This window comes from Thamnophis elegans, chromosome 5 (assembly GCF_009769535.1).
Source record: "Thamnophis elegans isolate rThaEle1 chromosome 5, rThaEle1.pri, whole genome shotgun sequence".
NCBI lineage: Eukaryota > Metazoa > Chordata > Lepidosauria > Squamata > Colubridae > Thamnophis > Thamnophis elegans.
Window position 1 is genome coordinate 2,996,470 of NC_045545.1, and position 25,312 is coordinate 3,021,781.

The 25,312-nt window shown below is 38.8% G+C and overlaps 1 protein-coding gene across 1 annotated transcript in view; it reads right to left on the reverse strand.

Annotated features, from left to right (window-relative positions):
* The window catches only part of NTNG1 (netrin G1), a 329,237-nt gene that overhangs the window by 36,714 nt on the left and 267,211 nt on the right, over positions 1-25,312 (reverse strand). Inside the window, exons 5-6 of the mRNA XM_032218780.1 lie at positions 11,380-11,547; positions 1,143-1,280 (exon numbers count right to left, since the gene is read on the reverse strand). Coding sequence (XP_032074671.1) covers positions 1,143-1,280; positions 11,380-11,547 — 306 coding nt within the window. The remainder of the gene's footprint in view (positions 1-1,142; positions 1,281-11,379; positions 11,548-25,312) is intronic.

Sequence of the window (25,312 nt, forward strand, 5' to 3'; positions counted from 1 at the left end):
AGCTTACATATTCCTTTCCACCCTTCCCGTTCTTCTTTTCACTAAAAATTTCTCTTCTTCCTTCCTAGCATTTCCCAGAATCAGCTTCAGGTCGATATAATTAAGTAAGCCCTGGAGCAGTTTTTACAAAAAACCTGCTTCAGACATTGCTTTCAAACTTTAGCCAAACTTTGCCCTGAATCTGATGAAGACTTAGTAACTGCGGTTGGGAGGTTGAACAAGACAGAATCAACACGGGTTCCCCTTGTTTTCATTTCATTCACTTCATTTCATTTATTGCATTTCTAGGCCGCCCAATCCCGAAGGACTCTGGGCGGCTTACAGAAATGAAAAATGATTAAAAAAGAATTAAAACAATGAGACGCAACAAAGTTAAGAAAAAGCACAACATACACCCAATCAGAGAGGGGCCGGATCTCAATCAAGAGGTCAACGGCACCAGGCATGCCGGAAAAGCCAGGTTTTAACAGCTTTGCGGAAGGCCATGAGGGTGGGTAGGGCCCGGATCTCTGGGGGCAGCTCATTCCATAGGGCCGGAGCGGCAACAGGGTGTTTTCAGTATGCACTTTTGGAAGTAACAACTCTCTATTACCTGAAGCAATTTAAACACTGTCAGATTCATACGGGGGAAGAAAAGCAGATAGTAAACAGAAACTACTCCCAAACTAAGGGCTTAAGCGAGAGAAATAGATTAATTCATGACTTCCAAGTTTCCAGTATCTAGGAAAAGGTAAATGCAAAAAGAGAAAATGCACATGCATATTAGTATATCGTGTTTATGTTTCTGGTTCTGCATTTGGAACCAGGGCACGAGAAGTATAGCTCATCATAGTTCCATTGAACTAGAGCTGGCAAGACACCAACGCGTGCTATTTTTCAGTTCCACGGTGCTCCAAGCATTAGCAGAAAGAAAGAAAAGGGGCACTTAACACAGCATATTGAAACAAATGGATTGCATAGCCAATTTATTGCCTTTGTTGGAATGCTCCCGTTAGAGTTCAGGTTCAGGCGGGATACATTTGGAAAGCTCGCTCTTTTTAAAAAAAATTAGTCTGGCCTTGGGGGCCGAGCATGCTGGCACGAGGGAAGCACAGGCAGCAAGGGATGAAGGGGGGGGGGGCAGAAGTAGGGCAATTACTTACATTGACAACCCTGGATGTGCCAGTTATATCCCCGCAGACACTTATCACACTTAGGCCCTGTTGCTCCCTGCTTACACTCACAAATTCCTTTTTCATTACAGCGATCATGGACTGAGCCCAAACGGTTACAATTACACTCTGCAGAAACAAGATAACAAACGTCAACTCAGTGCCAGGGGCACATGGTCATAAATAATGCATCACTGAAATGGGTAACAAGATTCACTTTCTAAATATAACGCAGGGTTGAGGTGTTTAGCTGGTCCCGGGTTCCATTAGCTTCAACCAGTATAGCTAATGCTCAGTTACGGCCATTGCTGAAATATAATGATCAGTATTATATAGTTCAACAATAGTTGTAGGACCATAGATGTCCATCAGCATTTAAAGATGATGGAAAGGGGGAAAAACCCCACCATGCATGAAAGTCTCTTGTTAATCAGTTTGCAATATTCACCTTTAACTAAAGGATGTATAGATCCATATATACATGAGCCACGTTATGAATTTAAGGTGGATCCCGCCAATCACAGCATCACAAAATCATAACCCTTCCTTCGTTCCTACAAAAGGGAAGGGATTAAGATTGAAAGAGAGAGAGAGAGGCGGGGTGGGGAAAGCCCGATGATAAATTCCCTGTTGCCCTTTGAAATTAAATATGAATTCCTGTCTGTAAATGCTGGCAAAGTTACTTTAATGAATGATTTTCATGATGGAATAAGAAGATGGCGTAGAAATAAAACAAAGAATGAAGTCACTGCTGTCTTCAAAAGTATAGTTAGCTTTCCAATTTGATCTTCATGTTTTTTTAGATTTGTTTTAATGAACATCAGGTAAGCTTGGCATTTCAAGAAACATCAACAGGTCATCGAGTAAAGTACATTTTAAATGATTAAAATAGAGAAAGTGAAGTTCCCTCTTCTGTACACACTGTAGTGCTGAATGGTTTCTGCAGGCAATGAAAAGATACTTTACGCATTTCCAGAATAGTCATTCTTTATAGTCCCAAGGACTAATTGAATTTATTTACAGCATTTTAGTGTTTAGAAATTGCTGACATTTGGATTTTTGGGTATCATTATAATTATTGTGGTTTGTCCCACAATGAACCAGATGTTTAGACTGGATTTGGAATTTTCATTCACCTCTTGAGTCCTTCCCAAGGATTTATTTATTCATTCATTTATTTATTTATGTCTGCCACTACAGTCTCCACATCTTTCCATTTAAGATTGATGTTTTTCAGGTCTTCCTGTAATGTTTTTATGTTCAGGTTTTCTTTGGCCTTCCTCTTTTTCTCTGAATCTCTGGTGGTATCCAATTGATTATGGTCTTTGCTGGATGTTGTTCACTCACACGGAGCACACATCCAGCAGAGTCCATTCTTCATTCAAGGTTATAATTCTTATTAATATATTAACATTTCCTACCTTGGAAATCTGAGATGAGTAGTAGTAGGACTAAGATTAATGTTTAAGAAAATTAGTTAGCAGGAGTTTAGTTCAAGTCAAGTTCGAGCGATACTGGGTGTACCGAGGTACACCCACATGACACCTATCCTCCACGAGCTGCACTGGCTCCCTATTGGTCTCCGAACGCGCTTGCTGTTTATCACCTTTAAAGCCCTACATGGCCTAGGACCTGGATATCTCCTCCTGCCACATACCTCCCAGCTTCCGATAAGATCTCACAGGATGGGCCTTCTCCGGGTGCCATCGACTACACAATGTCGTCTGGTGGCTCCTCGGGTGAGAGCCTTCTCTGTAGCTGCCCCAGCCCTATGGAACGATCTACTCCCTGAGATCTGGACTCTCCCCACTCTCTCGGCCTTCCGAAAGTCCACTAAGACCTGGCTGTTCCGGCAGGCCTGGGGCTGCTGATCCTTGATTGAGTTCCAGCCCCACTAAGAACTGAGTGCATGTTGTGTTCTTTTAACTTGCTTTGTCTTTGTATTTTAAATTTTTAGTATTTTTAAATTGTTTTTATGTAAGCCGCCCAGAGTCCTTCGGGATTGGGCGGCATACAAATTCATTAAATCTTAAATCTTAAGTCTAGCTTTTCCGTTATTGTGTTAAACATAAAGACATTGAGGTGGACAATGTTTGATCTTATACATATTTTAAAAATAGCACTTCTCTAATTAAATATTGCATCGGTCGCAGCACTTTTAATTTCAGGTTTAAGAAATATATACTCACATTTGGTTTACCTTTTATCTTTAAATATTTGAATAATCCCATCGGAATAGCATAATAACATGCTGTTAGATCAACCCTGGTTAAGGGTTGCCATATTAAGGCAAGCCACCAGTAGGAGGGAAACAGTGAGAAGGAAGCCAATTTTAGAGGCTGATTAGAGTGCTCGGAAAATGGCACTCGCTTCTCAGATGATGCCGAGTGGCCCAGAGACATTGAGGGGCAGAGTACATGATTGTTGCTGGAGGTGGGGTGGGAAGCGGGAGACTTGAGGAGAGAGTGGAGAGGAGTGTGATTGCAGCATCCTGTGGTCAGTTGTAAGAATGAATGACCACGGGGTCGGCTGCAGTTGCCATAACTTTGAAACAGAGTCATACATACCCTTTGTCTGGCTTTTGTAACTTCAAACGATTGCTATGTGACCAATCATGAGGTTTACCTATTATATTACACTTTCATCTGTTCTTTAATAGCATAGCAGTTAGCAGTTAGACTTATCTACCACTTCATAGGGCTTTCAGCCCTCTCTAAGCGGTTTACAGAATCAGCATATCGCCCCCAACAATCCGGGTTCTCATTTCACCCACCTCGGAAGGATGGAAGGCTGAGTCAACCCTGAGCCAGTGAGATTTGAACAGCCAAACTGCAGAACTGCAGTCAGCTGAAGTAGCCTGCAGTGCTGCATTTAACCACTGCGCCACCTCGGCCCTAAATTAAAATGTCCAGGCATTTGTAACTTTTCCTTGATAATTCTGGTTTCTCTCTTCCTAAAGATTTCCAATTCCATAGTAAGTTTTCTATAGTGACTAGAACAATACACATTATTCCACGTGGGGTATTCATGGATTTTTAAAAAGAAGTTAGCAATAATGCTAAAAGTGACCCTTTCATAAGTAGCCTTTTAAGAAGCTATTGGTCATTCCAGTGGATGTAACAAAAGTTTGCCTAAATATCTTTTCCAGTTTGATAATGAGAAATCAGATATGATTTATGGCTGTAAATTCCCTGTACCTACTGTCAATAACTGCAACATTTATCAACTTGCTCTACTGTTTTAATGCAGTTTGAAACAACGGAATTATTTTTATTGCATCTTCCCTAGATCAGTTTCCTGTTTCATTTAACTCTTGTTATTGGTTTTTCTGGAATCTTTTTCTTTAAGAATTTGATTTTGATTGCAAATAACTCCTGTGTGGATAGAATTTATATTTCAGGGTAACAATAACTTTGCCTACAGTTATTAAATAGTGAGATCCCAAAGTATTTCCTTCGAATTCATGCTGTGTGAAAAGCGTTATTACTATTATTGTTTTTTTTAAAAAAAACATTGTTCCATTTGTTTATTTACTGCAATTTGATTACAAATCAGCAAGAGGAGAAAAGGAAAAACAGAACGCTAAAAGGTGATAATTCTACACTGCAAGTCGAAAAAGTTTAAGGAGAATTTATTCTAAAAAGCAAGTATTACATGTTGGGCAACTTTTCAGACTCTATGAATTACGAATGACACTTACAATATGTGATTTGAGAGTCACTATAAATTCAGAATAACAAGGTAGTACAGGCTCATTTAGATATCTGTCACTCTATGCTACAATTATGGGGTAGTTATTTTTATATAACCTGAACTCCTAAGCACAAAACTAAATGCAAAAGAAAGGTTTTGCTCCGGTCTTTTCCAATTGAAGTAATGCTGAACCACATAATTATGCTAAGAATGCTGATTGTCCCCTGGGTTTTTCTAGAAACGATGCAACTAGCCAATAATTTAAAACAAGCATTAATGTTAGGGTTGCTCCCTCTTTTAAAAAATATTGTTTATAATACTACAATTATTCTTTCAACCATGGCTGAAGATAATACTTGCTTTTCAAGTAAAAGCATTTTTTAAAAAAAAAATTCTAAGAGCCAGTTTAGTCAGATTTTAGGAATTGTGCAAACACAAACCTGTTGCACATTGATGCTTCTTTCATGGCTTTGGACATGCACAATGCACATCAAGTTCACAGCATTATTTAGGCAATAGAAACAAGACCACGGGAACTGGATTTAAAGTTGCAATCCATCTGCTTGGAAATCTGAACAAAATGAGAAGCCGAGGTGGCGCAGTGGTTAGAGTGCAGCACTGCACGCCACTTCAGCTGACTGCTAACTGCAGTTTGGCGGTTCAAATCTCACCGGCTCAAGGTTGATTCAGCCTTCCATCCTTCCGAGGTGGGTGAAATGAGGACCCAGACTGTGGGGGCGAAATGCTGACTCTGTAAACCGCTTAGAGAGGGCTGAAAGCCCTATGAGGCGGTATATAAGTCTAACTGCTATTGCTATTGCTATTGCTATGAATGTGTGCAAATAAAACTAACATAGTGAAGGATGATAAAATTATACAAATCTATATTTAAATAATATTTCACTATTTATATGGCCATGTACATTTTCTATTTTCACGCACTCCAAGTGGTTCTTCAGTTTTTAATAAAGTTGTTTGCTTAGGTGTCTGTAGACACATGCATTATGGTGTTTTTTTATCAGACGCTACTAAATACATGATGGCTATTGTCACTGAAACTTACTAAAGGAATGTTGCAAATATTGGATTACAGGTTATAATTTAAGTACTGCTGTAACCCAAAGGTCCTAAATTTCATTAAAACACAGCTTTATTAAGGTTTTGAGGTAATTTTGAAAACTAGTTCTAAAAATGCAATCAGTGGAATTGCTGAGGATAGTTACTATTTTCCTGAACATTTCTTTTTTTCTTTTATTTATTTGCTAAACTAAAGTATAATGTTGCTTATTGCCTTGGATAGTGTTTACTTTAGGAAGGACATCTACGAGACCGTCTTCTGCCACATACCTCCCAGCGTCCGATAAGATCTCACAGGATGGGCCTTCTCCGGGTGCCGTCGACTAGACAATGTCGTCTGGCGGCTCCTCGGGGGAGGGCCTTCTCTGTAGCTGCCCCGGCCCTATGGAACGTTCTACGCCCAGAGATCTGGACCCTGCCCACTCTCTCGGCCTTCCGAAAGTCTATTAAGACCTGGCTATTCCAGCAGGTCTGGGGCTGTTGACCTCTTGAATGAGGTCCAGCCCCACTAAGGTTGAGTGCATGTTGTGTGTTTTTAGCTTGCCTTGTCTTTCTATTTTTAAATTTTTTAGTATTCTTTTAAATTGTTTTTATGTAAGCCGCCCGGAGTCCTTCGGGATTGGGCGGCATATAAATTTATTAAACATTAACATTAAACATTAACATGTGCTGATTGAAGCAAAGTCAGCATTCTCTTGACTCACAAGTGAGTTTAATCAAGTTCAACAGGATTTATTATCTATTAAGAATCTTGGGATTTCATGGTAGAACATCACAACATCTTTGGTATATACTCAGAAATGCTAAAGCTTAAAAGGAATTATTAATGTCATGATTGCTGACGCTGTTTATTACAGGTAGTGCTTGATTTACAACAGTTCACTTAGAGACAATTCAAAGTTACAATGGAACTTTGAAAAAAGTGACATGATCATTTTTTTCATGTGACCTTTGCAGCATCCCCATAATGACGTGATCAAAATTTAAATGCTTGGCAACTGACTCATATTTATGAAGGTGGCAGTGTCCTGAGGTCATGTGATCACCTTTTGTGATCTTCTTACAAGCAAAGTCAGTGGGGAGGACAGATTGACTTAACAACCTGTTGTGACTCAGCAGACGTCTCCTGTGAGTCTTTTCGGGATGCAAGATTAACAATGCAGCTGGGGCTCGTTAGTGGGGCTTCTGGTGATAAAAGGACGGATGGTGCCACGCCCTGGTTGCAGGAGTCAACGTTCATTCGTGCGTTCAACATTCATGGATTATCGGTCATGGTTTCTTGGATGAACACTTGGAGAAATGATTTGATTTCTGTAACCCTGATTCGTAGAGACATTTGAAGAAGTGCTTTGCTTTCTTTTTGTTCAACTTGTGTTGCCGTAAGAGAGATTTGTTTTGCATTCCATTATCTTCAGGCAGAGACTTTAATTAGGTTTATTTTGGGCTCGTATCCAGTTTGAGCCGAGGACTGATAAAGAGAGTTCCTTTTAAGTTTGTTTGCCTGTCGTCTGTTAACGAGCGGAGAAGGGGGGGACAGAACAACAACCATAACACTAACTTAACAACTTCAGTGATTCATTTAAAAACTGTGGCAAGAAAGACCGTAAAATGGGGCAAAATTCACTTAACAAATGTCTCACTTAGCAACAGACATTTTTGGGCTCAATTGTGATCGTAAGTTGAGGACTACCTGTAATAGCTTCTATTTTTGGTATAAGAAGATCTATAGAGAAGGCAAAGGATGTGGGAAAGGAGGCACAAGTCAGAATACATCATCAGAAATTGAATGGTTTTGATGAGATCTAAATCAAAATGCTTCAAGTTATGACACAACTGCATCTTCTGTTGCCTTAAATGTGAGGATGTCCTCACATTCAACATTACTGAGCTTGAATACAATTAACTCTTTTCTCCTATTGCTAGATGAAGGTACATTTTTCTCCTGCTAAGAGTTAGATAGCCAATAAGCCCCACTTGTGTTAGTCAGTATTAATTAGATGAGTCTTTTATTTGAACTATGCTTGAATATGCATTCCAATGACCAGGTCAAGAATAGTGGATGTCATATTTCTTAAAATTTGTATAGAATCAATTAATTCAACAAGATGCTTTTAAAAAACATTACTTAGCCTCATTTTGGAAATTGTGCATAAAGCATCCCACAATTCAGTATCATTTCTTGTTTTTTTATGTAAGTATCTGAAAATGTATTACATCTTGATTCCTTTCATCAATATGTTTAATATGCAGATTACTGTGGTTGGTTTTTTTTGGTAGAAAATACCTTTTTAAAAATAGCTACAATAATGAATCTTGTTAGAAGCAATAAAATGCATTGGAGTGATAGGTGCAATTATAATCCAAGCATGAAATGGTGTAATTAAAGTACATTCATAAAGAATATTGTACAAAATTTTCTGCTGCACAGTTGAAAAGTCATATTGAATATCTTGAAGAGATCTTTTTTTAAACGAAACCTTGCTGTCTAAAATCAACAGAATGCTATATTTTTTTTAATAATCTGTATCCTTAAAAGAGTCAAGGTTAAACTTGAAAATATATAATTGATTCCTAGCCAGTGTTTATAGGTAAGGGGTGGTCTGTAGCTCAAGTGTAAATGCTTTATGGTAAGATTTCTGTTACATTTAATTAATGGCATTTTATTTCAAGCTCCAAAGAAGTATGCACTATATTCCATATAGATCTACTAATTAATGGCATTTTATTTCAAGCTCCAAAGAAGTATGCACTATATTCCACATAGATCTACAGCAGTGGTTCCCAACGTGGGGCCTAGGTCCCACAGGGGGGCAATTTGATTTTTAATGGGGGCAATTTGAACCTTGTTTAAACCCAGTTACTGGCCTTTTAGGCTTCCTCTTTGTGAGTAGAGTTCACTCTTTGTGTAAAGCAAGAATTATATGTCATGGAGGGGGTGGTATCAGGATTTTACAGATGTTTAGGTGGGACATGGCCAAAAAAAGGGTTGGGAACCACTGGTTTACAGAATCCTGTCATATCAAGAAGTAGGAATAGATAACTAATAATGATCACTGATTTAAATTCATGGTAGGATGGCAATCCAGAAGACCTTTAAGACCTTTACTATCACCTTTAAAGCCCTACATGGCCTAGGACCTGGATATCTACGAGGCCGCCTCCTGCCACATACCTCCCAGCGTCCGATAAGATCTCACAGGATGGGCCTCCTCCGGGTGTCGTCGACTAGACAATGTCATCTGGCGGCTCCTCGGGGGAGAGCCTTCTCTGTGGCTGCCCCGGCCCTAGGGAATGATCTACCCTCTGAGATCCGGACCCTCCCCACTCTCTCGGCCTTCCGAAAGTCTACTAAGACCTGGCTATTCCGGCAGGCCTGGGGCTGTTGATCCTTGATTGAGTTCCAGCCCCACTAAGGTTGATTGCATATTGTGTTCTTTTAACTTGTTTTGTCTTTGTATTTTAAATGTTTTAGTATTTTTAAAACTGTTTTTATGTAAGCCGCCCGGAGTCCTTCGGGATTGGACGGCATACAAATTCATTAAATCTTGAATCTTCTGATCCAGTAAGGTATGGTAATCTAAGAAGATCAGAAGGTAGAAAAAAGATAATAACAAGGATGGTAGTAGCAGTAATAGTGGTAATAACACCAATAGTTATATCACATTGCTTAGAATACTTCCCTTAATCTGCAGCTGTAAAAACCAGGTAGTTATCCAACATGTGACAGATTCCAAGTTGGATTTCTACATAGACAACTCTTTTGGGAGAGGAATTGTACATTGGATATGAAGTTCATCATATATACTTGTAGAAATAATGATCAGGTACTCCTGATGAGCTGGTGGTGAACAGGAGAAAGGGTTTTTACTTATCCTAAAATGTTCTGCAGATAGAAGAAGACTCTGTTTCTATAATTAGGTGATCTCGATAGTTAGAAATGCATCATATCTCAAGTGGTTCTCTTTTGATGTTATTCCTCTTTGCATTGAGTGTCTGTCTACCTTGGGCTGCACCAAGATGCTGTAACAGTTGAATTAATCAAAAATCTGCCTAGCGATGTGGGACAAAACAGTGATGGGGAATGTTTCATAAGAAAGATTTTTGGCCATCTTTTTAACTAGATTTTTTTTAAGGTGATGGACTTTATATTTTGCTATTTCTTATTACTAGAAAGATTTTGCATTCTCTTTACTTGCTCAAAAGGAAGACAATCCTAAATTTAAGATGATCCTAATCCAGAATAAAATGTAGGAAAATAAACAGAAAAATATAAGTTCTATATTTGTCATTGTATGATTGCCAACCATTGCTGAAACTAGTTTTGGAAATCTACTCTCTCCTATAAGACGATACACTTCTATATGTGTATATCTGCCAAAAGTCATACTCCCCAGCTAAGAGTATGAATGATCATTAATTAAGAATATTACTTGTAAAATAAGGAGCCCAATTTATAAAATTAATTGATCCCGCCCCCATCTGATTACAGCAACCTTTCTTTCTCCCACACAAATTGACACATAGAAAAAATTATGCACTTCTGTTCCTAGGAGAAATAAATAGCAAGGCCATAAAGCTAAGAAGAAGGAATGTATTAGGAATGGAAGTGGCAAGAAATTGGATGCAAATGAAACATTGAAAGAATTTAGTGAAAAGAGGAAAGTGATTACAAAACAGGTTAAATTCAACAGGAAGGCAGCTCCGCTTCAAAAATATGCCTAATCTTCAGACTAATGCTTTTAAGACATCTATACTGTATAATCTGCAGCCATATTCACTTCTACCCATCCACTTGGTTTTCCAAGCTTCTTCTGTTTATCTCAGTGAATGAAGATGTTTTGTCCTCCATTTTTAGCTAATGATTTTTTGGGGGAAAGACTTATTTGGGAACACAATTTATTATTGAGTTTTGATTATTGAGTTTTGATTGTGGGTTTTATTTCAACATAGCCTAATATTATATAATATTATGTTTATTTCACATTACTATGAAGCTATCTGACCCGATGCTCATCATTTGCAGTAATTAAATGCATGTTATTATATAAGATTAAATTATATTTCTGTGCTGCAATTTAAATATATTTAAAAGCCCCAAGAACACCAAAGATTCTCAAAATAGAAGGTTCTAATCTACTAATTTGAGCATTGCTTTGGTGTTCAAAAAAACCAAATAGGATAGTTGAACTAACAGTAAAGATTTTTTTTTTTAACAAAATGAAGAAATATCTACAATATTTAATCACGGCCATTCATAACCACATAAACTTCTTACTTAGTCCAGCTATGGATTCAATTCTAAAATCAAACATAATTAATCACAGATCTTCACTGAAAAAGCTTATTCTGGCTTAGCTTGCAAAATTAAAAAGATGGAAACAGTTTACTTAAGTACCAATGGATTCCATATGGCTAAAACAGGCAGAGAACAAAATGCCAGAATTAGAACATAACTGACCTATGCATACATTTTCATCGTCCAGCTTTGCAGAAGCATTTCTGTAGTAGCCCAGCCTGCACAATTGACAGTGGTACCCTCTAGTGTTGTGTTTACAGCTCACACAAATGAATGTACTGAGCAGATCGATGTAACTGCACCGGTTGGAGTGGCCGAAGCATTCACAGTCTTGCAAGGAAGAACAAAAAATGTATACAAAAGGGTATGCTGTAGTAGACTCTCAGCAATTCACACGTTCTTCTTTTCTCAAAATAAAAAAGTCATGACATATGAGCAGGTTATGAATGAGCAGCAGGACAATACATTCATGAACATCATGGTAGCATACGTGGACAATGAGAGGGGCTATGAAGGGGGCATCTCTCTTCAGGCAGGAGAGAAGGATGAGATGTTCCATATCGCAGCATTGAGGATAGCTTCATCTCGTCATAGAGTCTAATGGAGCCAAAGCATTTTTAAGTTTTTAAGCCTTTTGCTAGTTTTGGGCGCGCAGGTTCTGGTAACACAAACGCTGGTAGTTCTGCCAGAAGTTGATACTTGTCTGGGATTTTCTCATGCTACTTTTACATTGCTTTGATGACAACTGCAATGCAACGTATTCCAGAAGGTAGCAACATGGTCCTCTTCAAAGAGGTTGGACCGAAGGTGCTTTTTCAAAAGGCAACTGGACTTCCGTTGTTCTGCTTGAAGACATTTCGTTTCTCGTCCAAGAAGCTTTTTCCGTTCTGCAGAAGATCTGATGAACCTTCTTGAGTGAGAAGCGAAACATCTTCAAGCAAGACAAAGAAAAACCAGTTGCCTTTTGAAAAAAAGCACCTTTGGGACAGCCAGTGACTGAGAATATCCACAGACATCCTTCAATGATTGGCTATCCAGCAAAAGCACCAAGTATGTTTAGGCCTAACTTTTGACCTGATGACATCATTTAGCACTGTGCAATATTAATTTATGGTTCTATCTTGAAATGTATCTGCCTTTGAAGACTGTTTAAGCCTATCAGTTCAAAATACAGACACTCGCTTGCAAAGGAAGACCAGAAATATGATTATTTATAGTATCTGTCCTTAAATGTCCCTGATTCTTTCCTGAGCTCAGTTCAAAAGGCTATGAGCTAAGGAAGTATAAAATGTTCCACCATAGAATGGAACTGAAACAGACCACTCAGTATTTGCAAAGGGAGTGTTTTGGATTAGAGCATTCTGTGAAGGAACATTTTTATGGCTATGTGAGCTATGACTAGAGCTAAAGACCAAAATATCCAGATTGACTAACTATGTACTAATCGGCCTTTGGGGGAATTTCTTAAGAACTCTCTACCCTTCTTAGTTTTCTAGCAAAGGCGGCCAGGGTGGGGTGGGGGTGGGGAGAGAAATGCTTTCAAACTTGCAAGAATCTGTTATTCCAACCTTACAGTAAAGGTACAGGTAGCCTTTGCTTACTGATTGCCTTGTTTAGTGACTGTTTAAAGTTACAACAATTTTTTTTTTAAAAAAAGAAGCTTTGTAATTCACACCATTGCAGCATCCCATGTTCACTACGTGGGTGCTTTGCCCTACAAGGGAGATTTGCAAATGGCTCACAACAAGCACATTAATAGAGAACGCAGAAGTAAAATGCAGAAGCCATGCTCAGATGATGTTTGCCTTAATGACCAAACGGGAAGGGAGATCATAAGCCCCTCCTAGTTACGTGATTTTTTTGGTTTAGCGGCTGCGGTGCTTGCTGACCAAGCGGTCGATCCCAATTGTGGTTGCTAAGCAAGGACTACCTGTTGTGTTAACACTTATAGTTTTGGTTTCCTCTCTGGATTACCTTAAAGGCTCATACTCACTCTCTCTCTCTCTCTCCCTCTTTCTCTCTCTCAATCCAAACTAATTTACAATGTCAGCCTCTGCTTTGCTGCTGCTTCAGCTGCCATTGAAACGGGGAGGGGGGCATGGTATTTGGGAGGGGTTTACTAATTGTGCTGGAGGAAGATTCTGGAGTTCTGCTGCCTGTCGGACTGCGCATGCGGAGGAGGTTCCCGCCAAGGCCAACGGCACCGACATTCCATCTGGGTGATGCCTTTCGAAGTTATCTCACACCTGACACTTGGGAGAATTATGATTGGACTGCAACTGGGATGCCAAGGGGTGGGGAATGGGTTATTTTATATATCACTCGCTTTCACGCCTAAATAATCAGTCTTCGCTTTGCTACGCTTCTGATCATTTATATAGTAAAAGTACACTTGATTTCTATCAATGGAGTCTTGTGGTCTTCTTTCCTAATTACTCAATGAAGGAGTGCTGACATACAGGGTTACTGTGGGGATCAAAGGGAGAATAGAGTGCTATGCATGTCACCTTCAGCTCCTAAATGAGATGCAGAATAAAAACGTAACGAATAAATATTAAATTTTAATTTTGTTGGTTTGGTCTAAGGGTGCTTTTATCAGTTTTTTCCTTTAAAAACATTATTTTAAAGGTTATCTATGTTATATAATTTTAGGTTATATACTAGAATGCTTAAAGTGAAAAAAATATACATGTGATTAATATGATACGATTACTTTAATTTCCACCTTCATGTCCAATGCCTCTCATCACATGTTTATCCTGGCTGTTCTCCCCAAAATTCCCATAATGAATCAGAATGAATGGAATTAAAATTACATCCACTGGAAAAAAAATTAATATCCACACTTTTACTGAAGCCATAAAGTTTGTCCTGTAACATCATACCCACTATTTCCCTTAATAGGCCAATTAAAAATCCAATAAATAAACTAATTCATTGGAGTGCAATACATTAACATGACACGCCACATAAAATACATAGCAAGTTATTTCCTAGAAATCAGAATACGTGCGTGGAGGCCAGGTAAGAGATGGGCTGTATATAACTTTCTTAAATAAACATGAATTGAAAATACTACACAGTTAAGTCAAATCTCAGTTCATACCAACAGTTTTTTTTAAAAATAAAATAAAATCTTGGCCCAATACCTGTGAATATGAAATTTATAAAACAGAAGGAAAGAAAATAATATTTCCCATGCATGGATGGCTTTGATGCCTTTGTGCCATAACATATAAAAACCCATGTTAAAAATAGTGGGTAGAGAGAACGAAATTCAGATAAAAGATAACAGAAATGAAAATGTCTCAGACAAGACCCTCCTTCATTCTCATGAAGATATAAAGTCGTTTCAGTAAAAGAAGTTGTGAGTTGTGGCACTGGTTTCTTAGTTTAGTCTACCTTGAAGTGCTGACAGCTGCACATTTCATAGTTGATGAAATAGTTTCATAGCTCTCTTTGATATCAAAGAGAACACAAGATATAAGAAAGCAGATTTTCAAAACAATGGTCATCACTTTTTGTGAGGATGGGACTCAGATCCTTAACTTTAATTTCACAGAAAACGAAGGAAAAAGAGCTTGATCACAGATGCCCAGGAAATTCATAATTCAAAATCAGTAGGATCTATTTCTCATACTATTGCAAGAACCTTTGGCTGAAAAGGGAGTCACATGGATTTGGACAGATTACTCAACTGGAAATGCACAGGTCAAAATGTTGTAAACTAACAAGAGACACCTCTTCTGCCTGGTAAGTTTTAATTGTACCTTCTCTAATCTTTTAGATATCGTTGAACTATATGTCTACAGATAATCAGAATTACTGACTTACATTTAAATAATTAGATGAGACCCAGATTTTTGTCACCCATTTCTATCTGTAATTTATCAATGGAGAGTGAAATGTTTATCATATGTATACATTTATCATATGTATACGTTTCATATTTCTTGTGTGCAATATGCATCACAAATCATCTGTATGGAAGCAAATATATCAATACATACATCATTCATCAGCAGCTTAGCATGCTCCTCCCTTAATGTCTCAAAAATAGCAATAGCAATAGCAGTTAGACTTATATACCGCTTCATAGGGCTTTCAGCCCTCTCTAAGCGGTTTACAGAGTCAGCATATTGCCCCCAACAACAATCCGGGTCCTCATTTTACCCACCTCGGAAGGATGGAAGGCTGAGTCAACCCTGAGCCGGTGAGATTAGAACCGCTGAACTGCAGATAACAGTCAGCTGAAGTGGCCTGCAGTAGTGGACCCTAACCACTGCGCCACCTCGGCTTTGATCCATGATCCATTCACATGGTGGTCACATGCTCCATTCTAACCAGCAAGTTGTTATATTTATAAAATGGGGAAGTAAGGCACCCAAGGCCATCCATATCTTTAATATTAGTCTGGAGCTGCCGATTTCCCACCATTAATGTCTTAATTGAAACATTTTAAGAAAGAGTCATTCAAGAGCCAAGGTGGCGCAGTGGTTAAATGCAGCACTGCAGGCTACTGCTAGATCAGCAGGTCAGCGGTTCAAATCTCACCGGCTCAGGGTTGACTCAGCCTTCCATCCTTGCGAGGTGGGTAAAATGAGGACCCAGATTGTTGGGGGCAATATGCTGACTCTCTGTAAACCGCTTAGAGAGGCCTGGAAGGCCTATGAAGCGGTATATAAGTCTACTGCTATTGCTTACTGCTATTGCTTTATTTTATAGCTAGGGATTTGATCAATCATATCCACATTCTAATGACAACAGAGCCCCAATGAACTGTTTCTGAAATGGCAGCCGATTTCTACTGCCTTTGAACTAATGCCGATAATACAGGAAGAGGCTGAAGAGTTTTCGTTGACAGACCACTGGCATACAAATTTAGAGGAGAGAGTTAATGGTTTCAGTTTAAAACACTGGGACCAGAGGTGGGTTCCTACCAGTTCGCACCTATTCGGTAGAACCGGTTCGTCAAATCTACCGAACCGGTTAGAAGAGGTTCCACCAGTGGACCCGGAAAGCAGGCCACACCTACAGAAGAGGTTCCAAAACTTTTTGAAACCCACCACTGGTCCTTGGATATGATTATTCTACACTATCATGCTCATATTTATAAAACTCAGTGCCTCTGTGAAAGGTAAGGATGACTCCTGCGTTTGTGGTGCAATCAGAACATTGCGTGTGTTGAAGTTGTTTTAACGCAAACCAAAGATGCCTTTTAAAAAACAAGTTTACATCCTATTCTTATGCATGCCAGGGCTGTGTGAGAGGTAATTTAAGGTGGTTCTGACAAGTGTCGTCGGCATCTTCATATCCGGTCACATGGGCGGCAAGACACTCCCATCTGGTCACATGGGCGGCAAGACACTCCCACAAAGGAGGCCACACCCACAGAGTAGGTTCAAACAATTTTTGAAACCCACCACTGACTGGGACCATGAAATATAAAGCTTAATTAAGTGCCACTGCCTTTGAATTTGCAAATCTGCGTAGCAAATTATAATCTTCAGTGTCTCTTGGCAATTGGTACAATGAACTTTTGAAATTCAAAGGCAAGAACGCTGGAGATATGAAGGATAGCAGTGCTTATCTGATGCTTTTCCCACTACAAACTGGTGGAATCTGTTTCTCTCTTACTTTTAAGACAATGCCACGAATGGATGGTTTCTATGTCATCCTGTTAGCCCTTCCTCTCCTTTCTCATAGCAAATTCTAACCAACTATGGGTGGCAATATGAAAATAAACAATTGTTCTGGCCACTGTGTGGAACATTTTGCCTTATGTGTGTTGAATGGTTTCAAGATTCAAATCTTGGAATCTTGGTCTAAATCATTTTCGGGGGGAGGGGGGGAGAAATGGGAGTCAGTGTAATATTTTACAAATGTAAGAAAAATGTGGATAGGTAGTTTGTTTTTTTTAACTTACAACCATCAAGCAGAGAACCAGCCTAGAACCAAGGAGAAATTTCCTGGCAGTTAGCACAATTAATCACGGAAACAACTTGCCACCAGAAGTTGTGGGTACTACATCACTGGAGGTGTTTAAGAAGAGGTTGGACAAGCATTTGTCTGAAATAGTATATAATCTTCTACTTGAGCAATGCGTTGGGCTAGAAGATTTCCAAGGTCCCTTCCAATTCTGTTATTCTGTTAAATAATATGACATTAGGATTTAAAAAAAATAATGTGACATTTAGTGACCATTTGAAGTTACAACAACACTGAAAAAAGTGACTTATGACCAATGTTTACACTTACAAGCATTGTAGCATCCTCCTGGTCATGTGATCAAAATGTGTTCCCTTGGCAATAGGCATGTATTTATAACAGTTGCACTATCCCAGGATCGGTTCCACCACAAAACCGTGGAGGACAAAATCGCGCTCGACGAAAGCGCGTACGTGACGTCATCACAGCGCGACGAAAACATCGCGCTGTGATCAATAAATGTAAAAATAAAGCGAAAACCTTACCCTAACCACCCCAAACCTAACCCTAAACCTAACCCTTAACCTAACCCTAAATCTAACCCTAAACCTAACTCTTAACCTAACGCTAAACGTAACCCTAACGCTCTAAACCTAACCCTAACCCTTAACCTAACCCTAACCCTAACCCTAAACCTAACGCTTACCTTTATGTGAATCGGCTTGCTTTAATTTTATTTTTATTTCAATTTTTAATTTTTTTCGGCGCGCTGTGATGACGTCAAATGCGCACTTTCGTCGAGCGCGATTTTGTGGACCGCCGTTTTGACGGGTCACGCCCAGGATCATGTGGTCACCATTTCTAACCTTTGCAGCCAGCTTCTGGCAAGCAAAGTCAACAGGAGAAGCCAGATTTGCTGAGTGACCGCATGATTCATTAACTTCAGTGATTCGCTTAACAACTGTGGCAAAAATTGGGACACAACTCACTTAACAACCTCCTTGCTTAGCCACCCAAATTTTGAACTCATTTATGGACATAAGTCGAGAACTACCTGTAGTATGACAATAAACTGGTCTTAGGTATGCACAGAGTGTTCAGTCCTCATCCAGATGTGAGATGTGACTTGTACGCATTTGTATTTATGATCAAATGGAAATAGGAATATTCCCATTTAGGAAAATAAAGCACATGCACAAAATGGAGCACAAGCCAATTACTATATATGCTTCTGATCTGCATGAATAGAGAATGATTTCAAGCCATTCTGGTAAAATGTAGCAGAAAAAGAAAGAGCAATTATTTGATTTTATTATGATACACAAGTTCTTGCAGAACTTCCACAGAACAACTAAAGATATATTTCAGGGCACTTATAACCCTATGCCCACAATATCCACAGACCTTCCAAATTAAATAATAAAATCACTTAAGATTTTGGCCTCAAGGGCTCTCTAAAAGGATGCAAATGTCCAGCTGTCTGCAAGGAGTATAAATACTTCCATTCCCCACCATCCAGTCAGAGCTGAAGAAACTTCTTGGATGAGAAGTGAAACATCTTCAAAGGAAAAACAAGAAAGTCCACTTGCTTCTTGAAAAAGCTGGGACATCAGAACTTTTAAACTCAAATCAAATATTGGAAGTCAATTTCATTCTAATTTCTCCCACACCCATAGTTTCTGCATTTTCTTACTAAGTAACTACTTTCTGTCATTCTGGAATGATTCACATTAAACCCACACTCAATCCTGTTGATCACATTCTAAAGCCATATTGCAAACCATTTCCATTGCTTTGCCAACCAACAACAATCTGTTCTGTAATTTTAAATCAGGAGGTAATTAAAATATAGTCTTTAAAAGAAAATGAGGTAGTAATAAATTTCACCATATTGCTGTAAGCCTCTCTAAAATAACAAAACTGAGCCATTAATAAAAGTGACCATCAGATCGAACGACACAACTACAGGTAAATGAATCACAAGAATAATAAATAAGCTGGGCAGGAAAATGGCAGAGAAAATATAATTGTAAATAAATTATTAAAATATTGCTGAGCATAATCCAGCCACTTAGATTACATCTATAACTATAAAAAAAAAACTTTTAGTTTTCAGGAAAAAAGCCCTCAGTTCTGTCTTCTTTTTAAGTGATTGAATTAATGTAAACACATTTCTGTTTCTATAACAAAACCTGTGCTAAGATAACTAGTAAAAAATAATTCTTTAGATTAAAAGCAGGAAACAATGAAAAGAAAACATGGAAATGTAACAATGCAGGGGTTTTTCAGTTATAGAAACTGACACCTCTGTATTATGGCTTCATTAGTTAAGGAGATACTCCTGCACTACTCAGCCCTCTCCAAGGAATTCTTATATACCATCTCCTGAACTGTAAGAAAATATTTGATGCAAAGTATTTAGATCAAAGTATTTTGTCTTCAAGCATTTTGGTGTTGGAAATCTGAGCAGAATCTGAACTTCTAATTCTAATAGAGGTATTAATAATGCACTACTTACTCAAGGAGAAATAGCGACTAATTTTCTGAGGATGGATGGATACTAGATAAAGAGATAAATAGATAGATAGATAGATAGATAGATAGATAGATAGATAGATAGATAGATAGATGGATAGATGGATAGATGGATAGATGGATAGATGGATAGATACTGGTAGATAGGTGATATATAGCAGAGGTAGATAGATGATATATAGCAGAGGATGATATATATTCAACTGGTTCTCTCTGGTTCGGGTGAACTGGTAGCGGCAGCTGCGGGAGGCTCCACCCACCCGCCCTGAATAATGCGCAAGCACTGTGCATGCACAGACAGTGTGTGTGAGCGAAGCAAGCACACACTCATATTTGCGAGCCGGTAGGGAAGGTAAGTGAATCCCACCACTGATATATAGATGAGATAGATAGATAGATGTAGATGATAGATGATAGATAGATGATAGATAGATAGGTAGATAGATAGATGATAGATAGATAGATGATAGATAGATGATAGATAGATGATAGATAGATAGATGATAGATAGATAGATGATAGATAGATAGATGATAGATAGAAAGATAAATAGATAGAGAGAAAGATAGATAGATAGAAAAATAGATAGATAGATGATAGATAGAAAGATAGATAGATGATAGATAGATAATAGATAGATAGAAAGAGAAAGATAGAAAGATAGAAAGATAGAAAGATAGAAAGATAGAAAGAAAGATAGAAAGATAGAAAGAAAGAAAGAAAGAAAGAAAGAAAGATAGATAGATAGATAGATAGATAGATAGATAGATAGATAGATAGATAGATAGATGTAATATGCCAACTGACAGATATTTTCATTGATTTCCACATGATTTCTTCATCTGGATTTCATTGGGGTAAAAATCTTTGCCATTTTCTCTAGAAGTGTCAGCACTTTGTCCTTTTAGAAAAATGAGAGCAGTCGTTGAATTTATTCCATTTAGCTCTCCAAGTAACGCCAGACCTGCATTTATGAGAAACTTCTGGATCTCTAGCTTTCTAACATAAAGTTTTGAAAGTAGAATTGATAATCTGTGCTTTTTAAAGAAGCTACGTGGACTGTACATTTTTTTTTCTACGTGAGTCGGTCAGACACACCTTCTTTTCTGGAGGCTCCCCCTCCCCCCATATATAAGCACTGTTTTCTGTCAATTTTTGCACAGAGAAAAGTGGGTGATAAACAGTGGTGGGTTTTAAAAATTGTTCAAACCCACTCTGTGGGTGTGGCCTCCTTTGTGGGAGTGGCTTGCCACCCATGTGACCGGATGGGAGTGGCTTGCCGCCCATGTGACCGGATATGAAGATGCCGACGACAATTGTCAGAACCACCTTAAATTACCTCTCACACAGCACTGGCATGCATAAGAATAGGATGTCAACTTGTTTTTGAAAAGGCATCTTTGGTTTGAGTTAAAACAACGTCAACACACGCAATGTTCTGATTGCACCACAAACGCAGTAGTCATCCTTACCTTTCACAGAGGCACTGAGTTTTATAAATAGGAGCATGATAGTGTAGAATAATCATATCCAAGGACCAGTGGTGGCTTTCAAAAAAGTTTAGAACCTCTTCTGTAGGTGTGGCCTGCTTTCCGGGTCCACTGGTGGGACCTCTTCTAACCGGTTTGGTAGATTTGACGAACCGGTTCTACCGAATAGGTGCGAACTGGTAGGAACCCACCTCTGGTGATAAAGGATTTCATTCCCTCCTAGCTGTCTGAACTACTATGGACCAGATTGTTTCACTTTGCATGGCAGTTGTGTTTCTCCTTCCTAATTATGCTGCAATTAAGGGGGGGGGGAAAGCATCTTTACACCATTTCTCTCCCTAGTATCTCCATCATTCGCTTCCTTTCTCTGTGCATTACAAAGGGAGAAACAAATCCGATTTTCATTATCAGCTTAGAAATTTTGCATTAGACTTAATTTGCGGCAGGTCCGTAACAACCATTTCTGATTCATTAACTACCCTCAAGGTAAATCTAAGGTCATTTTTCCCCCCTCAATCAATCTGAAAGTGTCTCTGCAGTTTTCATGCCAACACATAACTAATGATTTATTGCCAACAATAGCATAACTTATATAAAACTGCAATCTTTCACCGACATGCTTATAAATATAAAATCCTGAGGTTAAAAAAAATAAAATAAAAAAGCAAAATAACAGAAATACTTCCCGTCTATGAATGACAGATGCTCATTTGGGGTAGGCTGTCTGGGAGCTGTCAAGGCAACTGTGCTGTGCTTTCAAAATGTCAATATGATTCCATTATTTTGATAAAACATTGAAATCGTATCACTGCATGAAATATCCAAAATGCACATGATCCAGCACGGGAAGTTCAACGCTACTGTTAGTAGCCTCAAAAAGAAAAGGGGAAAAAAAAAAGAATGTTGCTCAGAGTATCCGAGAAATACCAGCAGAAAACTCATGTGCTGCCAAGGACTATTTCAGACATTTATTAAGGAGGACGCTGCCTTTTAAATAATATTTTGATTTTGTAGCAGAAAATGAGACAAGACCAGCTCTTTGTCAGAGGGAGAGGTTTTTTTGCGCAAAGGTTCAGGAGCAATTGGGCAAGCAAAAATCTGAACCCCGAAGGGCAGTTGTTTACAGTCTTTTATACTCTTAGCCAGCTTATCGATCATCCCCAAATACCTGGCCTTTCTGTGTCCTGTAGGCCTGTGTCATGTAGGCTACCTGTCGATCTCCGGGTACGCTTCAAGGTGCTACTTGACACCCATAAAGCCCTTCATGGTAGTGGATCTGGGTACTTGAGAGACCGCCTACTGCCGATTACCTCCACACGACCTATTAGATCTCATCGATTAGGCCTCCTCCGAGTTCCATCCGCTGGCCAATGCCGACTGGCAACCACGCGGAGGAGAGCCTTCTCGGTGGTAGCTCCGACTCAATGGAATGATCTCCCCGTGGAGATTCGTACCCTCACCACCCTCCAGACCTTCCGCACAGCCCTTAGAATCTGGCTATCCCGTCAGGCCTGGGGCTAAAGATTGTAACCCGCCCGAATGGTATGAGTGTTGTGTTTTAATTATGTATTGTCTTATATGTAAAAGTCTGTTTCCCCCCCCCCTTCCTTTGGATTGTGAGCCGCCCTGAGTCCCCCCAGGGAAAAGGGCGGCATATAAATAAACCTTCAATTCAATTCAATTCCTTTTTCCCGTTCCACATGGTAAAGAAACTTTTAATACCCAAAGAATCTGTCTAGTTGTCAATTCTCTTTTAATTTCACTGGATATGTTACAGCAGACTTTTAAAAAAACAGATTGTAAGTCATTCGTGCAAATAGCCCATAATTCCCAATATAACGCTAAGACTTAAAGTGGATCTCTCCCACCTCCCCAATCTCCATCTAGGTTACTAGCAACAAGACGGATGATTTTTGCCAGAGCTCTGAAATGAAATTAGGGCAAGATCTACCCAAGGCCCCAGAACTGAAAGTTCTCCATGGCCTGTTCAAAATTATACATGGAATCAAGTGTCTTGTGATGCACCTCATAGCCCTTTTCTGGAAAAAACAATTCTTCATCTACTATATGGAGTTAAGGAAATTAAAGAAAATGTTTTTTTTAAAAGAAAAATCGGTGTCAAACTCAATGACAAGCTGTCTGAAAAAATAAATCTCCTCATTGCATCATGCGTTGGCAGCTTTGCTATAAGAACTGTGGCGAGCGCATTGCAAACCAAGTTGAACATTCCCCGCCATCATCACCAATGTTTTCACATGCTGTATCAAAAGTATTTGATGCTGCAGAAGATACATCTCCTGTTTTATTTTTAAGTAGTTTCCGCTGAAGAATTTTTCCCTCCCGTTGCTCACTACACGGTTCCAACTCTTAGTAACCTTGCATTAATATATACCTTTTAAGTAGGTGTATTTTGCCCTTCTTCCATATTTATAGGATGCAACGTTTGTCACAAAATAGGAAATGCTAATACATGAATGCAAGAATTTCTGCCTCCCATTGGGGATTGCAACTTAGACAGAAAAAACAGCAAGCACGGCTAAATTTGAAATAACTGAAAGCAGGTATTTGGAGGGTTATGCCTTAGAGCAAATCATGTTTTGATTGATTTTTTTAAATAGGAAGATTAATTTGATACACCCATGTTTGGGTCTTTTGTTTATGCTGTTATATTATACAATGTGTGTGTGTGTGTGTGTGTGTGTGTGTGTGTGTGTGTGTTGAATACAGGTATATTGTATTTTTATGCTAGGTGCAATTTTAATTCATATTGAAAGATAGATATTGAGTCTAATTCTCTGCATGAATTGGAGTTCGGCTTTGCTAGAAAGTTTTAAGTTTTAATAACATTTATATGCCGCCCGATCCCGAAGGTCTCCGGGCAGCTTACAATACAACAATAATAAAAAAAAAGAAAATAAAAATAAGATACAAGGAAGAAAATAGATATAAAATACAACACATCATGCACTCTATTCTGAATGGGGCTGGACCGTATTTTAGGGTCAACAGCCCCAGGCCTGCCAGAACAACCAGGTTTTAACGGCTTTCCGGAAGGCCGGGAGAGTGGGAAGGGTCCGGATCTCCGTGGGTAGATAATTCCACAGGGCCGGGGCAACTACAGAGAAAGACCTCCCCTGAGTAGTCACCAACCGGCATTGCCTGGTCGATGGTACCCGGAGGAGGCCCAGTCTGTGGGATCTTATGGGTCGTTGGGAGGTATAAACCTGGTAGATTAAAAGAAGAGCAGTACTTACTCACAAATATGAACATAACATTCCTCCAGAGGCCTAGTAGATTTTGTCAAGATAGGAGACAACCGGTTTATGTTCCAAAGACCATGAAAGCAGCCCAGTTTCCTACCTGTATTAATGTTATCCACACAAATAACAAGGGAGAGAAACATGCTGGTTTCCTCCCTTTCCTTATATAGTTATGTGAAGAACCTTTTCAAAATTTGCAGACAGACAGTATCTCCTCTCCCCCTCCCCATTTTTAAATCACTGTCATGTATTGTCTTGGACATAGGTGTGATTTTCTTACTAAAGTTTTGTTCTTTAAAATTAAACCAAATTCCATTTTCTCCTGATGTATCTCTACTTATTTAACTTATACCTACCACTAACTCCTGTTTCAGTAACTACAACTGTGATGAATCGCCCTGTGTAAGCATCCACAGCGAATGCAATCCATTTCAAGTAGCAACACATTTATTGAATTATCATTTTGCAACTTAACCTGAACAATACGACTTAATTGTTTGGCTGATAGCGGGGTTCTTTTGCTACAAAACACGCTTACGGTAATTGCTCAAGAGCTATATAGCACTTTCAAATAATAGTTTGAGATGCTTTACAATCATTTATGATACAACACATGTGTTTTGCGAAGGCTTGTTTCTCTCATTATCGCCAGTGGCTAACTTTCATAAATTGAACAATAAATAATTCAGTTTAGGATTCAATACTAATTTTGCTGGTTTGACTAAGATTTGTTATTGCGGAATTAGGGTGTAAATAGCTAATTTCAATAATTTGCAGTAGATTAAAATGTGTTTGACTTTTAATGATTTAAGTACCACAGGAATAAAAATACTCTGAAATGATGAAAGCTTGTGATAACTGGGAATAATTTTTGTGGGCTCC